Source organism: Melanotaenia boesemani, chromosome 19 (assembly GCF_017639745.1).
Source record: "Melanotaenia boesemani isolate fMelBoe1 chromosome 19, fMelBoe1.pri, whole genome shotgun sequence".
NCBI lineage: Eukaryota > Metazoa > Chordata > Actinopteri > Atheriniformes > Melanotaeniidae > Melanotaenia > Melanotaenia boesemani.
In genome coordinates this window covers 19,739,270-19,757,644 of record NC_055700.1, presented here as the reverse complement: position 1 = coordinate 19,757,644, position 18,375 = coordinate 19,739,270, and the positions used below count along the sequence as shown (strand labels likewise).

Sequence of the window (18,375 nt, the reverse complement as noted above, 5' to 3'; positions counted from 1 at the left end):
ATCGACCAGTAAATCGAGAGCCTTGCTTTTTGGCTCTAGCTCCCTATTCACCACGACAGACCGATGCAGAGTCCACATCACTGCAGATGCCGCACCGATCTCCCGCTCCATCCTTCCCTCACTCGTGAACAAGACCCCGAGATACGTGAACTCCTCCACTTGGGGCAGGACCACATTGCCGACCTGGAGAAGGCACTCCACCCTTTTCCGGCTGAGAACCATGGTCTCAGATTTGGAGGTGCTTGTTCTCATCCCAGCCGCTTCACACTCGGCTGCGAATTGCTCCAGTGAGAGCTGAAGATGGCCCGATGAAGCCAACAGAACCACATCATCTGCAAAGAGCAGAGACCCTATCCTGAGGCCACCAAACCGGATCCCCTCAACACCTCGGCTGCGCCTAGAAATTCTGTCCAAGTTATGTACAGAATCGGTGACAAAGGGCAGCCTTGGCGGAGTCCAACCCTCACCAGAAATTAATCTGATTTACTGCCAGCGATGCAGACCAAGCTCTGACCGGACCGCTCATACAAGGGGGTCCGGCACTCCATACTCCCGGAGTACCCCCACAGGAGTCCCCGGGGGACACAGTCGAACATCTTCTCCAAGTCCACAAAGCACATGTAGACTGGTTCAGCGAACTCCCGTTCCCCTCCGAGACCCTGAAGAGAGTGTAGAACTGGTCCACTGTTCCACGGACACTGCCAGACGTTCCCAGCAGACCCCCACAACACACTTGGGTCTGCCAGGCCTGACCGACATCCTCCCCCATCATCTGAGCCAACTCACCACCAGGTGGGGATCAGTTGACAGCTCCGCCCCTCTCTTCACCCGAGTGTTCAAGACATGCGGCCGCAAGTCCGATGATACAACTACAAATTCGATCATCGAAATGCGGCCTAGAGTGTCCTAGTGCCAAGTGCACATGTGTACACTCTTTTGCCTGAACAAGGTGGTCGTTATGGACAATCCATGACGAGCACAGAAGTCCAACAACAAAAACACCACTCAGATTCAGATCAGGGGGGCCATTCCTCCCAATCATGCCCCTCCAAGTCTCACTGTCATTGCCCACGTGGGCATTAAAGTCCCCCACCAGAACAAGGGAGTCCCCGGAAGGAGTGCTTTCCAACACCCCCTCCAAGGACTCCAAAAAGGGTGGGTACTCTGAACTGCTGTTCGGTGCATAAGCACAAACAACAGTCAGGACTCATCCCCCCCACCTGAAGGCGGAGGGAGGCTACCCTTTCGTCCACCGGGATAAACCCCAACGCACAGGCGCCAAGTCGGGGTGCAATGAGCATGCCCACACCTGCTCGGCGCCTCTCACCAGGAGCAACTCCAGAATGGAAGAGGGTCCAGCCCCTCTCAAGGACAGTGATTCCAGAGCCCAAGCTGTGTGTCGAGGTGGGTCCAACTATATCTAGCCAGAACCGCTCAACCTCGCACACCAGCTCAGCCTCCTTCCCTGCCAGAGAGACAACATTCCACATCCTTAGAGCTAGCTTCTGCAGCCGAGGATCAGACCGCCAGGGTCCCCACCTCCAGCAGCCGCCCGGCTCACACTGCACACGACCCCTGTGACTCCTCCTGCAGGTGGTGAGCCCACGGGAAGGGGGGCCCATGTCACCCTTTCGGGCTGAGCCTGTCCGAGCCCCATGGGCAAAGGCCCGGCCACCAAGCGTTCGCCTCATGCCCCACCTCCAGGCCTGGCTCCAGAGGGGGGCCCCGGTGACCCACGTCCAGGCAAGGGAAACCTGGGTCCATGATTTGTCGTCATCATAGGGGTGTTTTGAGCCACGCTTCATCTGGTCCCTCCCCTAGACACCTGTTTGCTATGTGTGACCCTACCAGGGACATAAAGCCCCTGACAACATAGCCACTAGGATCATCAGGACATGCAAACTCCTCCTTCACGGTAAAGTGGTGGCTCAGGGAGGAGCAAGATGAAAGCAAAAGACCCAAACCATTAAAGCGTCATGTTTAAGTCTAAAATGTACAAAATAAAGAGTACAGAAAAATTGTTTCTGGGATTTTAAACAGCTTAAAATCACAGATCAATAAAAAAATAAACCAGTACATCCACTACAGAATGGAGACAGACTGCACCCTGGAGTCAATCAGGCAATGACCTGATTACTAACAGAGTATTGCTTCTGTTCTTAGGTGTGAGAACACCTTAGCTCCTTAGGGTGTCACCTCATCTGCCTTCGTATACTGGTGGGGGGAAAATATGTGTCTCTCTTATGTGCCATGGTCACTTTTGTCCATCACTGCATTTCTGATCAACGACCATGATATAAGACTGCTCTGGGCGCTACCCTATATTAAATCAATAGCTGACCTAGATGCTTGCCTTCACACACAATTAAATCGTCACACATCCTACTGTCCTCCTTCATTTGAGATCTCTCTTTGACTTTTATCTTCTGTTTTCTACATTACTGTTTACAACTTTCAATAATTGGCTCACCCCTAAGTAAATCACTGGTGCTAGCAATAATGAACATCTTGCACCATTTGTTCATTACAAACCATCCTGGACTACATCTCCCCAGGGCACATACAATAATTGGGTTACTGTCCCGATTTTCTGAAACTGATTACTGTTCATCATGTTATTTTTAACCAGGGAAGTCACTGAGAGCTTGTGCTTTGTCATTTCAAACAGGGACACTTAAAACGGGTCAGACTTTGGCATGGGTAGCACAGCATCCATATTAAACCGAAAGTTACTGGGAAGGGAGAGCCACTACTTGTCAGACTCCTAAAGGCCATAAAATTTTAATGGGCACATAGAGACTGTTAGAGGGTTTCCTTTTTTTCAAAAATAGTTTGCTCATTAAACCATAAGTTAGAAAGGCAGGTGGTTTGTGGTCGGTATTGATGAAAGAGAAAGTCCACAAAATGTGCTTAGGCACTAAGTATTTTTAATTTTTTAACAGGTATTTTTCTGTTTGGAAAATGTTTTCAAAGACTAATATTTAAAGAAGAGGCAAACAGTGGTTGTACTTTCTTAGTCCAGCCTTTATGTGGGTAAAATCTATTGGCATTTGTTAAAGTTGGGTTATTGTTTGTTGAGACCAAAACAATACAGTACTTGAATAAGATGAAATATTTAGTCTAATACTACTATCAATTCCTTTTGGGTATTGCTTATAGAAATAATCTTTAGTGTCACAAATATTAACATCCATTGTAATATATTGCTGCAGTTATGTGAAAATGAAAGTACACCCTCTTTCAATTCTAAGGTTTTGCATATCAGGAAATAATAAAAAAATAATCTGGTTTTGGTAGTTTGTTGGTCTGCAGCATTCAGGTGTGTTAACATAAAGTAAAGGAGGAAAACATCAGCAATGTCTCAGAGAAGAATGCTGTTGTACACAATCTGGGATGGATTATAAGACAATCTTCTTTTTGGATTCCATCATTCTACAGTGAAAATGATTATTAACAAGTGGAAAAATTTAAAACAACTACCAATCAAAAGCTGTATAGGCTCCAGTTAGCATGTTGAATGTTTGTGATATTAATATTAGAAAAATACTGAAAGATATGTCTTGATAAAAGTGGTTGCCAGAAAAAAAAAATCCTCTTCTATCTGAATAGAACATGGCAGCAAATTTTAATTTTGCCATTGGCATATTAGCAACCCCAAAGACTTCTGAGACAAAATCCTTTGGACAGAAAAGACCAAAGTAGATATGTTTGTCATAAGGCTCAAACACCTGACTCCAAATGTAAAGCCCGGTGGTGGAGGGGTGATGATTTGAACTTGTTTTGCAGCCACAGGACCTTGGCACACTGCAGTCATTGAGTTGACCGTGAAGTCATCTATACACTAAAGTATTTGAGTTGTAAGGCCATCTGTCTAGCATAAAAAACTTGGTCAAAATATGGTCATGCAACAAGAAAATGATGCTAAACACAGCAGTAAATTTACACCAGAATGACTGAAACAGAATCCTGCAATGGTCCAATCAAATTCAGACCTCACTTTGATTGATGTTATGATTTGATCCCAAGAAAACTGTGTACAAACAAATTCTTTGAACCCCATAGAATTTAAAAAAAATGTTGTAAAGGGGAGCAACAATGTAAGAAATCGGTGATGTAATGCAGACAAACAATCACTCCAAGTTAATGCTGCTAAAGGCAGTTCTACAGTCTGCTTTTTTTTTTTACATAAAAACATCACAAATGTAACATGTCGTGTTTTTGTTCATCTGAGGTTGTATTTTTCTTATTTAAGGACCTTGCAAGAACCAGATTAATAATTATGTCCTGATACACAAAGCTTTAGAAATAAAAAAGGGTGTGCTTTTTTCCATGACTGTTGGTAGCTCATCTGTAGCACTGACCTCCATCATATAACACTCCCTAAAACACAATATTGGTAATGACTCTTGTAAATTCAGGGAAAGTGTTTCTAGTTCCACTGCATGTCAATGTAGTGTTTGTGAGCAGAGAAAGTGAACCATGATTCAGGTCAGCTCTGGTTTCTTGTAGCCTGATTCTATGGTCTAACACATATCCTCTCACACACAACCCTAGCAAACACACGAAAAGCGTTAGACTGACCATTAAATATAAAGAGCTGATTTTTGTCAGAGTTTGTAAGAGTTTATAATTACCACTATTTCTTTTTTTATGAATTTTGGCATAGAAGTTAGCTATAAGAAGCGTTTGATATATGCTAGTATTTGTATTTTACCTCCATAAAAGTAGCCTCTGTAACAGCATTAGCATCAGCGTTTAAATTTGCCCCCAAATGCACCTTTAATGAAATACTTTGAGGTTTAGCAGCATAAAGGCAGGCTGAAACAGCAGGTTTCATTTCTTCCTTTTATTACTTTTTATTAAAAGGTTAATGCAGCCAGTAAATCTGCCTAACCCTCATAAGAGACTGAGTCAACACTCATGATGATGATGACAGAAGAAAATACCTGTACCCTCTTATCACCTCCTCCCATTTCTTCAGTCAACATCTCTTCATCATCCACTCTCCGTCTGCCTCTAACTCTCTACCTCCCTCAGTTTTGACAGGAGCTGCAGGTAAGAGGGGGAAGAGGGTGAGTGGCACACATTGGCGAAAGAAAAGGCTTGGTCTTGAAACAGGAAGGGAGGAGGCGCAGGGTGGATGTTTTTTAGCCTGTGTGCAAGTGTTTGCGTGTGAGGCCTCGCACAGAAGGGGGCTTTGTGCATGAGGGCATTTGGAATAAATGCACATGCACACACTTAGCCCATGACATCACAACTCACCGTGCAGCCGACAGGAATGTTACTCAGAAAGGAGAGGCTTTGTGGAGGAGAGGAAAGAGACGGGAGGGGAGGAAAAGGAGGAGAAGAAGAGGAGGAAAGGGCTTGGCCAGGGAAAAGCCCGGCACTCCCACTATCTGGAACAGGACAGACCGGGGCTGGACTCAAGTGGACAGTACTGAGCAGGAAAAGGGATAAAGCTTTTGAAAAGAAGACACAGATTGTAGAAATTATTGTAATGCCACAAAACGAAAAGAAACTTATGTGGACTATTCTGGATCTACAGACATCACTGAAATAGATTAGTCTATTGGTATTTGTAGGAGAAGAAAGGTGAGTACATCTTTAAGTTGTATTTTCTGATAGATTATTTAAAAGATATATTTATTTAGTTATCTAAAACAGCTTCGCAGTTAAAATGTTGAACAAACTAAAATACCATGGAATTTTTAGCTAAAGAAGTCAAATCTGAACTTGAATACTGTAACAGAACAGTGATTTATTATAGGTTACATCAGTTGATATGTGTTGTGTTTGTCCAGATGTTACAACATAATTCAGCCAGTCTATGATGTAAAGTTACCTGCTTTACATCACAGGTTTACCATCACTCCTGTTAGGCATCTCCAGACTGTTGTAAAGGGAGACAGACTGAAATCATGAATACTCACTGCACCTCACTGCTTGGCCCAGGTTCACAATCCAGGCTGTGTGAACATGAGAACATCAGGCTACACTTGCAGATGTCTCCGGTTACTATACAGGATCGTGTTTAGCCAAGAAACAGAGCTGGTAATACTGGATGCACAGGGATACCCAGGAGCCTAATGTGTGTGAATGCATACATGTATTTGAAGACACATGTTGTCACACTTTCACTTCACATTGTCCATGTGCTTTGGCTGTAGCGAGTGTGACATGATATTAAAGTTGAAGTCAGAAACCAAGGATAGCGCTTCTGAGTCATAAGTATTGTGGTTCTATTTCTTGTAAAGAGTAGTTCAGAACGATTCTCATAGGGATGAATGTTGTTCCAGTGTTTAAACCTCCCCCACAGTGTCTCAGGCATGCAGTGCGTATCTTGAGATATCGTGTTTATGTGTGTGACTGTTTGTAATTTTTGTGTATAACAGTCTAACCCTAAGCATTTCCAGATGTGATGGATGGAGACAGGCGGAGAATGAGACAGCATTTAGACATAGAACATAAGACTGTGATACGGAGGTGACTCAGAGAGAGTCAAGACTGACTGATGACTGATTACGACTTTCCACAGAACTCTCTTAGCCCAACCATAGCTCCCTCATGTAACCTGGACCCCTGGCCTAATGTGGGAGGACAGTTTTTACTTTTACTTTTAGTTGTATGATTTTGTTCCCCACACACACACAGCGCCTCAAAAGCTCTCATACGGACACACGCACACACACTTTGCAGCTTTAGTAGGACAAGCAGGGTGAATAGTGTCCCTCATCACAAGTATAACAAGCTGAGCCTTGAGGACAGCTTGCTATGCCTGGAATGTTAGTTCACCTCAGTCTGAGTCAAAACCATATCCGTGAATACACACCTGTTATACAGATACACACTTTGGCATGCAGCTACAATTACATACAAAACTCTTTTAAGTGTGTGTGAGGCGGAATAGTATTTCATATGAGACATTCTTGTACTTTAGTATTGTTTTCCTGAGGCAGTAACAGGATATCCTCCCCCTTTGCACTGTCCACTGGACACACACTACTACACAAACATTTACAGACATTACTGCTAGTGAACACACATACATGTGTAGCATATATGGTGGGTCATATAAGTAGACAGAAGACTTTATCTGTGTGAATGTGAAAACAGAAGTGACATCTGGTCTCTTCAATAATGTCATTAACTGAGTGAGAAATGATTTAACTGATGAACAAAAAGTGAGAGAGTAAGAAAAAAAAGACACTGGACACAGAAAAAAAGAAGCTAATTATACACTAGTTTCTTTGTGAGGTTAAATGAAAAATTTTCTATGGTCTAGACTATTGTATCTAGCACTTTTTTCAAATATCACTTTTTGAGAAAGTCATTTTTACTGCGAAGGAGAATTATGCTTTCTGCATTCCAGTGCAGGACTCTCAAAAAACTGTCCAAAATGTTTGTCTACCAACAAAGTTAAAGAAAATAGAATATCTAAGTCCAAAAACTAAAGAACAGTTAGCTACCTGGCAAATTAACAAATTAATATCTGAAGGGAATATCTCAATATTCTCCCCAGAGGATCAAATTATAACTCTGTAGATGTTCCTATTTCCTCTGGTTGTGGTTTGGAGTTCAATTACTCCCCTGGTGTAAAGTGAAAATGTTTTAAACAATATTCATCCACCCATCCATCCAGCCATACATCCATACATCCATCCAATTAGCAGGGGAGAGGCAGGGTTCACCCTGGACAGGTTGCCAGGACAAGTTGTTCATTACTGTTAAAACACACACAAGTTGTCTTTTCAATTAATTAAAAATAAACTAAAACCTCATTTTCATCGAAACAAGTCCTCCAACTCTGCTGGACACATAATATTAATCTTTATGTGCAGCCACTTTAGAGATGTGGGATCTACAGAGTCATCTGTCTTGTAAGATCAAGATGGAAATATTTCAGTTTATTTTCAGTTGAGTTTAACTAGTACAAAAAGATCTGCCCAGTAACCTGCAGCTTCTTATTTTGAGATCTGAGAGTCGGCGTAGGAGAGGATCTGTAACCTAGTTGCAGTTTTCAAGCTTTGTCTTGATCATACAGCCTAATTTTATTAAAATATTTGTGTATGTCAGTGACAGTCCTGAGATAAAAGATAGAAAAAGTTTAAATTGACAATTATTAAATAATAAAAAAAAAACAAATAGTCAGTGAAATCACATCCCTACTGTTAAACTGTTTGAGCTTATTTATTGTTATTTTCTGTATCTAAGTCTGATCACATATCTGGCATTAGTTACTATTTTAGCACAATCTGTCATCTACTAGATCCATAAGTATAATAAAACTCTGCATGTGACAGTGTCCCTTTAAGAAAATGGGTTTTCTCTGATATATTGTGAATTCAACCTCACGAGACAGTACACACCAAAGAATCTGCATGTGACTAAGCCAGATGGGTCACCAAAAATGCCCTCAGAACTTTTTTTTTTTTTTTTTTTCGAGGAGGGAGGAGACTGCACTAAAGTATAGAGGAAATCATTTCTTCATTATGGGAAGCAAGAATCATTTTTCAGTGGGCAGGCTGTTATAATCCTCCTTGTGACTCTACTAACCACTGTGTGTACATCTGAGCAATCTCAGAAAAGAGAGAGGAAGCAAGGAAGGAAGGAAAAGACACAAAATGCAGAGGAATGAGAACTTTAAGGGAGAGCGGTGAAATTTGTGGATTTATTCGCTCACAACAGCAGAAATTTCCACAAACACAATAAATGTCTGTCGGGTAATGGCACCAGAAAGCAAGGACCTTCTTTTGTTTGTGTGTGCTTTAAGTCGGAAGTGAACTCATTTACTGAAGTGTTGTCCACACACACATTCACAAATTACAATGACAGAGATCAACAACTCCTCCTGGAAATAAATGCATCCTTAAGGAAGAGGTGCAATGAGCACAAGGCTTTAAAGAGGGAACTCAATAGAGTGTTTGCCAGTGATCCACATACAGACAAAGAGGCAGGTCATAAAGACAGGAGTGTGTAAATGTAGCTAGTCACTAACAGTGAGTCTGGAATGTGTGGAATGAATGTTCTCTAAAGCAGGTCGCAGGCCTCATCCCTGCATGATGAGAGGTGTGGATTTCTTACCTGGATGAATCGGTTGTTCATTAGTAGGGAATAAAGAAAATGCCACTGGATTCAAATGTTTTATATATTATGATCTAAAGTCCACCTGGAAGACATTTAAAGGCACATTTCAGCACAATTTGACAACTTATTTCATTGTCTCACAGCTATAGAAGGAGCTGTAGCTGGTGACAGTGGTTGCTACAGCTAGTGTGGAATTTTAGGGTTTGGCAGCCATGTTTCTTTTCTCATAACAACTAATCTGGTTCAGACACTTAATCCAAGATGCTTCATGAAGCTGCTCCATGAAAAGATGAGTTTGGGAAGAAACAGGAAGAGAATGTGTTTAACTGGGCATATCATTCTTTTGGCCTGACAGACTTTTATTTTGTGGCATTTGCTTAGCTCGTGGGACTTAATGCAGAAAAGTTATTTGATTATAGCATCTAGTAATGTCAAGGAGGATGGTTAGATTAATTTAAATTTTCAATAAGAAATCAAAACAGCAATTTTATAGACACTATGCAACATAAAGGTTTTAGTAACAGCCACTAATGGCCGCTAAAGCTTCATTTTTTATATTTATTTCTCCTAAAAATGCATAAATTGCTGTCGGCATCTGTATTGCTTTAGTCTCTCAGATAATATTTAGCTAACAGACAAATAAACATAATAAAAACCAGTGAGAAAGCTACATAAATATGATAACAACTTTGTTAATGAGGTGTGTGTAAAGTCAGCAGTTTATGATTTGGTGCCCCCTACTGATGGGGAACAAGAACTGCACTCTACCACTGCAGAGGATTAACTCAACACTACCGCTGCTGCAATGCAGGTTGACAGATTTGTGTGTCTATGAGGTGTGCGTGTTTTCTTGAAGAGATTATTAAAAGATCAGTGAAGTTAATCTTGTTATTTAATGTCTTTTAACTCTCATCTTGTGCCTGAACTGATCATCAAACAGCCTTTTCCTTGTAGAGCCTCATGTGACTCGTGTTTGTTTGTTACACAGAAACTGTGGCATGCATCTGAGGATGTTAGTGACACCGTACCAAGAGAGCGAGCCCTGAAGAGCGTCAGTTTCCAGGAATCAGTCAGCTTTATCACTGACAGGCCTGCAAATATGGAATTGGAGATCCAACATGGCTGCCTCAGCAGTAACCGAGCTCACGGTGCTGGTGTGAAAGTAGAGACTCCTGACAGTGATGTAGTACAGGTATTCAGAGTCTTTCCTAATATATTTAAACAGGGATTAGTGGTATATCTCTCACTTTCTATCTGTCTCACACTCCAACAATCTTAAAACCTTGTGTGATTACAGGAGATCCGCTACCTGGACCAGGTGTTAGATGCAGCGTCAGAAACACCTACTAATGGAAGCGCCTCCCCTTCAGAGCTCATCAAACCAATCAGCATCGATGGAACCTCTCCCGCTGTCTGTGTGTCGGCCTCGTCGCCCACCACTCACCAGTCAATCATTGTAGAGGGACAAAGACAGTGCACCTTCGTCCACCAGGATGGCTCTCCTGTGAGAACCAATGGGCATGTACATGGAGACGAGTCGGGGTGCAGCAAGGCCAAGTTTGAACTGCGAGCATTTCAGGAGGAGAGACGTCCAGCGAAACTCTTCACCCCCGGAGAGGAGCAGCAAGTCAGGGTGACAAGGAGACGACCCTCAGAGGAGGTAAAAAGCTGTTAGACACAGGAGAAAAACATACTGTGCTTTGTTCTAGAGTTACTGAGTTTTTTGAGTTATGGAGAAGATTCACAACTTTGAAATATGCTTTATTTTATTTAATTCTCACAGTGGATGCATACAATCCAAGAGAAGTGTTTTGATTTTTCCATAGGAAGCAAAATGAGATAGAAAAACCAAGAAAAATAAATCCAGTATCAGTATTACATAATATACATACAAATGTCTGGAAAGATTGTAATAACCTAGTTTTAGTGAAGGGAAAAATGCTAAAAAAGTTACTTTTAATGTAGAATTTTGAGTCCCTTGTTTGTACTTAACTGATCCACAGAATCAAGTAAATATAGCATGTAGATTTGAGTATGCAATCCAGTCTAAACTGAAAGTGGGTGGCAGCCCTGAGCAACACAAACACATAATGTGTTAGCAATACCCAAAAAGTCCATTTTGGCTACATTTTCATCAGATATAAGATAACAGTGACAACAATCAGAAACTAGAATCATTTGCAAGAATTATACTAGTTTGCGTAAAAGCAGGACAGTATATTTAAATAAAAGGCAGTGAGATGACCCTCACTTTTGAAAATCCCAGAGGCCTCAGAATATAGCAAACACATAGAATAAGAAGTTTCCTTTTTTCTAATTGTTGATTAACCCTAAAAGATAAATGTCAGTTTATCAAGGTGCTCTTTGTGCAGATCTATACTCTTCTTTTCCTGGTCGTTTCTCCTGTCAGGTTCAGGAGTTGGAGCGTGAGCGGCAGGAGCTGATCAAAGACCAGGCAGTGAAGAAGAACCCCGGGATTGCACAACGCTGGTGGAACCCTCCCAAGGAGGTAGACCTTCCCCCTTCTCTGTCTTTTGTTTTCACTTTGAAGTTTGGTAACTTCTGGACACATTGATTGATTATTTGGTTGGTTCATTTTTTTAAGATCCCTTTGGAAGAACAGCTGGACCCAGAGCAGCTTGAGTCTCTCAAGAAATACATGGAGAGGAAGCAGCAGAGGCAGAGTGACACTTTTACATGCACACAGGTAACACACACAAATGTAAGCTTCTTTTGTTTTCTTCTGTCTTCTTCCTTTGTGTTTCAATTTGTTCTTATTTGTATTTGCAGACCCAGGTATCAGGTCTTCCCCTAATGGTAAGCTTTGATCCAGAGCTAACCAAGAAGGAGGACATTGTGGAGGAGCAGATTGATTTCTCATCTGCCAGGAGGCAGTTTCTGCAGAGCGAGCCAACCAAGAAGGATGTAACTCCTCAGTTATACTCTGCCAAACCCTTCTCAAAATCTACAACAAGGGGCAGCCCAGGGGGCAGAGACATTGTTGCAGAAACTGGAGAGACTCACGTGACTTGGTCTGGTGAAGAAATTGCAGGAGAATTTACGTGTGCGCGAGCTGTGATGACCATTCTGCAGGAGGAGGAGGAAGGAAAAGGTCACTTTCATTCATCTTTCCACCCAGAGGAGTCAGACTCAGGGTTAGATGAGTTGTCTCTCCGCTCTCAGGACACAACTCTATTTAGTTTGGATAATGTTTCTGACAGTGGGGCCTCCCTGCCCCCGACTCCACTACCACTCACCCCAGTGTCACCACCAACCCCTCAGCCCACCACCCCAGTCAATGGGCAGGCTAGCGGCAGCCCAACAGAAGACGAGCTGGAGTACCACGCAGGGGTGCTCGTCCAAAATGCCATCCAGAGTGCCCTAGCAGCTCAGAACGGAAGAGACTGGCAGCCATCTGATTTGAACTCTTCACAGCTGAGCGCCCCTGTGTCACCATCCTCTGCCTCTACAAGTAGCCCAGTGCCAGTTTCTTCCTCTCCTTCATCTTCCAGTGGGGCCCCCAGTTTCCAGTCGCCTGTATCCTCCAGTCCTGGGCCATCCAACCCATCCCCACAGCCAGACGTGCAGCCACAAGTGAGCGTGATTTCCCAAGAGAAGCCATCAGAGTCGCAGCAGTTCCAGGCGCCTTCCCCTCCTTCATCTCAGCCAGTTTCACCACCGCAGAGACCAAGAAACGGAGGCCCAAGGATCAAAATCCAGTCCTCTTACACCAGAGCGCTCGCCTCCTCAACTCCAGCTCCGACTCCAGCCCCTGCTTCTACCACAGCAGCTCCTGTCTCCAGGCCAACCCCAGTCTACCGTCCCCCTTCTCCTCCAAGCCCAGAGAAACCGGAGTTCAGTTACTTCAGTAAATACTCAGAGGCGGCTGAACTGCGGAGCACAGCTGCAGTGGCACGAGGCCCCGAGGTGGAGCCGGCCAGCGGCCCGTTCCGCCTGCGCTCCAAGAAGCAGCGAACTCTGTCCATGATAGAGGAGGAGATCCGAGCAGCTCAGCAGAGAGAGGAAGAGCTGAAAAAGCAGAGGGAGGTCCAGCCTGCTGTTGTGCGGCCAGGCAGCACCTCCAGCAACAGTCATGGATCACTGAGGACAGGAGTGAGGCAGACCACCATTTCTCCTGCAGATAAGATGAAGAGCAACAGCCTGCCAACCAGACTCACACTGACAGCACGGACTGCACCAGGTTAGCGTCTTAATAGATACACATCTATCTGTGTAATGTATCTCTAATAACACCAACAATAGCTCTACTTTCTTTAAATGCGACAGATTCAAGGTTTTTGTTGTTTTGCAGGGAAGATCGAGAAGGTTCGTCCTGCACCCCCTGTCTCACCCTCACCCTCTGAAGGAGCCCTGTCCGATGCTGGCAGCGAGGACTCAGGAGGATCACGACCCAAAAACTTCATGCAGACACTTATGGAAGACTATGAAACACACAAGGTGAAGAGGAGGGAAAAAATGGAAGACAACAGTGTAAGTATTCTCTCCTGGACTCTGTAAGAGAAAATGCTCTATTTCACTGCATTTCTCTGCAAAAATAATAAAGGTCCACCATAGAGAACTATAAATACAAACATATTAGTCTAAATTTTTAAGGATGTGGATAGCTTACATTCATAAATCCATTATTTTAAATTATATTTGTTAGATAAACAGGTTATTAGAAACCAACTGACATTTACAGGAACTACCTCATTGGGTGACATTTCATCACACATCACATGCTTGTCTACAATGCCAGTACATTAGAAAGCCCCTATTTGTGCTGTGTTGGTATGAGCTAATAATACTGTACCACACCAAGAGGAAACTCCCCATCTAGAGCAGAAAGTCAAACTGAAAGTGAGTCTCAGAAGCTTCCCCCCCCCCTTTTATTATTACAGACAAAATGGAGTCTCAGAAGCTGAGGCTTTCTGTCCTGGCTCACTATTCAATATTAGATTTCTCCTCAAAAGCTTCGGGTTTCATTTAATAAACATTTACTGACATAAAGTCACATAAGCAGAAAATAATGTCAAGTTTATTTTTCATTTCATGGTTCATAAGCAGCATATTCTTTTTTTACTGTCACACTTAGCAAAAAGGATGCACTCGAAGGCAAATAAATTCTACAAAACAGATATTGTACAGTTGTTTAATTGTCTTATTTTTATTTGAATTAGTTGTTATTCATCCATGATCACGTGTTGACTTGTTCTCTCCTACTCTGTCGGCCAGTATGCCCATTTGTTGCTGGCTAATGAGGTAACCACTGAGGTACCTGTTACACCCTGAAACCTTTTCACTCCTTTGACTGTCTTCATTAACAGACCTGGGTCAGACTATACTACAGCACTTTTAGAAAAATCAGTACATTCCTGCTTGTATCTGAATTATAACAGTATATGGTTTATAGATTAACATACTGTTCGTCCAGCGTGAAACATCATTTTAATGCACTGCTATTTTGTCCAATAATTTTAGACTCCACTAAATAATTACTGATCCCAGGTCTGCTTGTTGTTTCACTGACAGTGCTCTGTTTGGTTGTGTTGGTTCTGCATGTGCTTGCTGATTGATTTGTTGTGACATTTGACCCACCTATGCACCTTTGCCACCTGCATAGCAAATGTAAACAGACCCAGTTACTAACATTTAGTCCAAACAAATAGGGTCATAAAGATGCTCTACAGAATTTGAAGTACAGATTTTCATGGCTAATAAAGGAGATAATGAGCCCCCCCAATAGTCATATTTATTTATATTTACTATGGTCTCTTTTTGGTGCATCTATTTAAGAATGGACGCTTCGAACATTCGTAATTCTTAAACTTAAAGAAATAATAGAGATGTGATACTTAATTATCATGAGCTCATTATTAGAGGTGTAAATCACAGCTTTGATAATGATACGATATTATATCAATTCAGTGGATAAAAATTAGACATTTTAGGAGTCATCGATTGATTTGAGAGGATATTTCTTGTTTATTTAACTCAGTCGTTTCCATTCACAGAAAGCAGCTAAAATATTTACATATAATTTATTTTGTGAGCTTAGTCAGACATTTAAATGAAAATCAATCTGTTTCTTTCTTTCTTAAGCACCTCAACAAATTATTATTGTATTGATGTTTGATTTGGATTGATGTTGTTGAATCATTGATCCTTAAATTGATGTTTAGATTTAGAACAGTCTCTTGTTACACCCCTGCTTACATACATTAAAGTATTATGTGGTGGATGTTTGTTGTCATTTAGAGGCTTAAATAGAACTATAGAAGTTTTGTAAATTAACTATTTCAAATCCATAATTTTCTGTCATCATTACTTTTTCAGGCTGAGAATCACACTTTTACCCACAATCCACTGCACTGTCACCCCGCCCTGAAGTTACCCAGGGTTCCTATCCATAACAAAGTTTTTCCCTAGTGTGAAGATGTGTTTATGTGCTTGCAAAATGTGTGCCTTTTTCCTCTTTTCTTTTTGGACCAAGGGGACAAGGAATGGATATATTTTAATTTGCTACTAGAGCATGTAAATTTGATCAAAATAACTTGTGTTGTTACTGTTAAATACTGCAGGTGCGCCTTTTCTATTATCTTTGGACAGATTTCATTTAAACAAGCGCTCCCTCAGTGTTTAACACACTATGCATGTCATATTCCAGAAAAGCACTTGTTTCGTATCTATGGCATTTCTCTGACTCCTTGAATCTGATTGGGGTTGTTTTGTGTTTGCAGGTCTTAGAGGCCACTCGAGTGACACGGAGGAAAAGCAACATGGCACTGAAATGGGAGGCCGGTATCTATGCCAATGAAGATGGAGAGGAGGAGGAGGAAGAGGAGGAGGAAGAAGAGGAGTGAGCGACTCTTCTCAGAGACGGTGAAGGAGACCAGTGGAAAGCAGGAGGAAGAGGAGGATGTGGAGACTGAAAGACTAATGAAAACAGGAGGAGAAAGGACAGAAAATTAAACAGTATTTATTCTACTAATAGTATCCTGATGATCACATGACTCCCCCACCCACCCTCTGGCTTGAGCTAGTGGGGCTTATCAAAGAGTTGGGAATTGAAGGCATTACAGTACGTTACAAGACTTTTGGGAGAGATTTTTAAGGTATTGATGTGTGTTTGGAGATGTAGTAATCCAAGACACTTTTGGAATGGTTTTATGTTGGTTTGAGGATGATGTAAGATTTTTTTCTAGTTGGTAGAAGATGAATGACTTTATAGGACTGTTCCTATATGTGCAGTTTAATTATTAAAATACGAGCTAAGCTCCAATCGTTTGGATTGCCTGGGAAGTATTGATGAAAGGTTTGGCTGTGTGTCCTTCAAAATAATCCCGGTCATTTTGGAAAAAGAAGCAGGTGTGTGTGTGTGTGAAGTGGCTTTTAAGAAACCTCTGACTGACAGCTGCAAAAGAAAAAGACAAAATGCAGCTGCTAACACACACACAAACCATGTCTGGATTGTTTTGTCCTTTGATGATGCTGCTGCAGGAAAGCTGAAACATTTTCGAGGAACTGAACCAAAGGAGCCACTACGCATCACTCTCAGAATGTTTTATCTTGTGCAGTGTGCACCCTGCAGTGTCAGAGTACACCACAGTGCAGACATAACACAAGCATGACGTGTTGGTGGGAGCTTTTATATATATATATATACACACCACTGTTCAAAAGTTTGGGGTTACTTTGCCATGGGATTCATTAGGGAAGTGACCCCAAACTTTTGAACGGTAGTGTATATATATATATATATATATATATATATATATATATATATATATATATATATATATATATATATATATATGGTTTGTGTTTTTTTTTCAGGCATCTGTATTAAATCTAAAGTGCCGGCTTGACAGTCAGCATCTTTGAATTGTTAAATGCTAGTGAGGAAATTTGCAGAACTAGCAAAACTAACTTTGCCTTAGACTGTCAGTAGTTGTTGGTATGGTTGATGTACTTTATCCTCTCCTGTCTTATATTGCTACAGTTAAAGTAGATTTTAGAAAGAATAAGCAATTAGGTAGAAAGTTTGTCTATAATCACTATTAAGTGACATTTTGTCTAAATAATGCAAAGAGAAGGAAATATTTGGGGAAACTAAGTCTGTGTGTTAAATAAAGGGCTGAGTCAGGGGTTTTATACTCTGAGAATCACTTATTTTAGCTCTGTTGCTTTGTCGACTTGTGCTTTCTGATGTAAGCAGTTGTTTCATGTATCATACTGAGGTAGGACTGTGTATTTGATGTATGTGCTCTATGATTTGCTAGCTAAAGATAAAGTTTGAAGTAAAATACTGAAAAAGCTTTTTATATAAAAAGTTGTTATACCAAAACAGAATGTTGTTGTTTAGAGGGGGAAAAAAAAGCCTAATCTCACAAGTCTATTTAAGAAGTAATAATTGTGTGCATGGATTAAACTTCTTTCATTACCTGAAATAAGCACACAGCAGGGGAAATTGGTTAAGAGGCTGCAACAAAGCTTAGCAGGTTAATCGAAGCTAACTGTAAGTCGGTTTGGAGTTGTATGATAACTTTTGTGAAGTGGGAGCTATGATTTTGCAAGATGATGAGATTTTTTTTATTCTTTTCTTTCAAAATAGCCTTTTGAAATCTGCAACACAAGCCTCTCTGAGTGTGATGATCCAAAAAACATGAATTAACTTCATCCCATAGATCAAAAGTAGAAATGTGTCAACATTGCTGTGAACCACTTTTACTCTTTATTAGGTTGTGCATCGAAGCCTGTGAGATTCTTTTCTCTGTTTGAATGTTAGCATAGCAAAAGAAAAAAACTTTCCTGTAAACCAAAGGTCACAGTTTTGACCACCACATGTGCTCGCGTCTCCTGTCCAAGTGTCCTTCAGCACACTGCATAAAACCCTTAGCTAAATGCCTGAAACATTAACACATAACAAGGTAAGCTAGCACGAAATGTAAGAAACTGCAGGACACTTCCTACTAACCCTCGACTGCATCAGCGCTTATATTTGTAGATAAGTCCGGGATGAGTAACTCTTGAGACGTAATTTGACAAAGTGCCAGTAGCATCATAAACCAAAAGTAACTTATGCCTCTGTGATGTGTTAATTGCTCCACCCAATAACAAAAAAAAAGGGTTTTAAGGAATAGCATCCCTTATCAGATGACTGAGATGTTTATGTGATCCAATAGAAAGCGTGTTGAGGTTGAATATTTTGAGAAAACTAAAGTTGAGCCGACCAGTTTTTCAGGATGAACAGCATGCGCATAGCTGACAGTGGTTGATCTGGATGCCTGC

General features: G+C 41.5%; 1 protein-coding gene across 4 annotated transcripts in view; it reads left to right on the top strand.

The window, feature by feature from the left end:
• LOC121629954 (A-kinase anchor protein 2) overlaps window positions 1–16,791 on the top strand; it is an 88,413-nt gene extending 71,622 nt beyond the window's left edge. For 3 of the 4 annotated variants that reach the window (XM_041969915.1, XM_041969919.1, XM_041969918.1), the window contains 8 exons: window positions 10,073–10,276; window positions 10,382–10,744; window positions 11,495–11,593; window positions 11,690–11,791; window positions 11,875–13,285; window positions 13,397–13,575; window positions 14,320–14,358; window positions 15,825–16,791. In XM_041969915.1, the coding sequence (XP_041825849.1) occupies window positions 10,073–10,276; window positions 10,382–10,744; window positions 11,495–11,593; window positions 11,690–11,791; window positions 11,875–13,285; window positions 13,397–13,575; window positions 14,320–14,358; window positions 15,825–15,947 (2,520 nt within the window). In that variant the 3' untranslated portion in view covers window positions 15,948–16,791. The remainder of the gene's footprint in view (window positions 1–10,072; window positions 10,277–10,381; window positions 10,745–11,494; window positions 11,594–11,689; window positions 11,792–11,874; window positions 13,286–13,396; window positions 13,576–14,319; window positions 14,359–15,824) is intronic. The other variant, XM_041969916.1, reaches the window with a different exon arrangement.
• The last annotated feature ends 1,584 nt before the right edge of the window (window positions 16,792–18,375 follow it).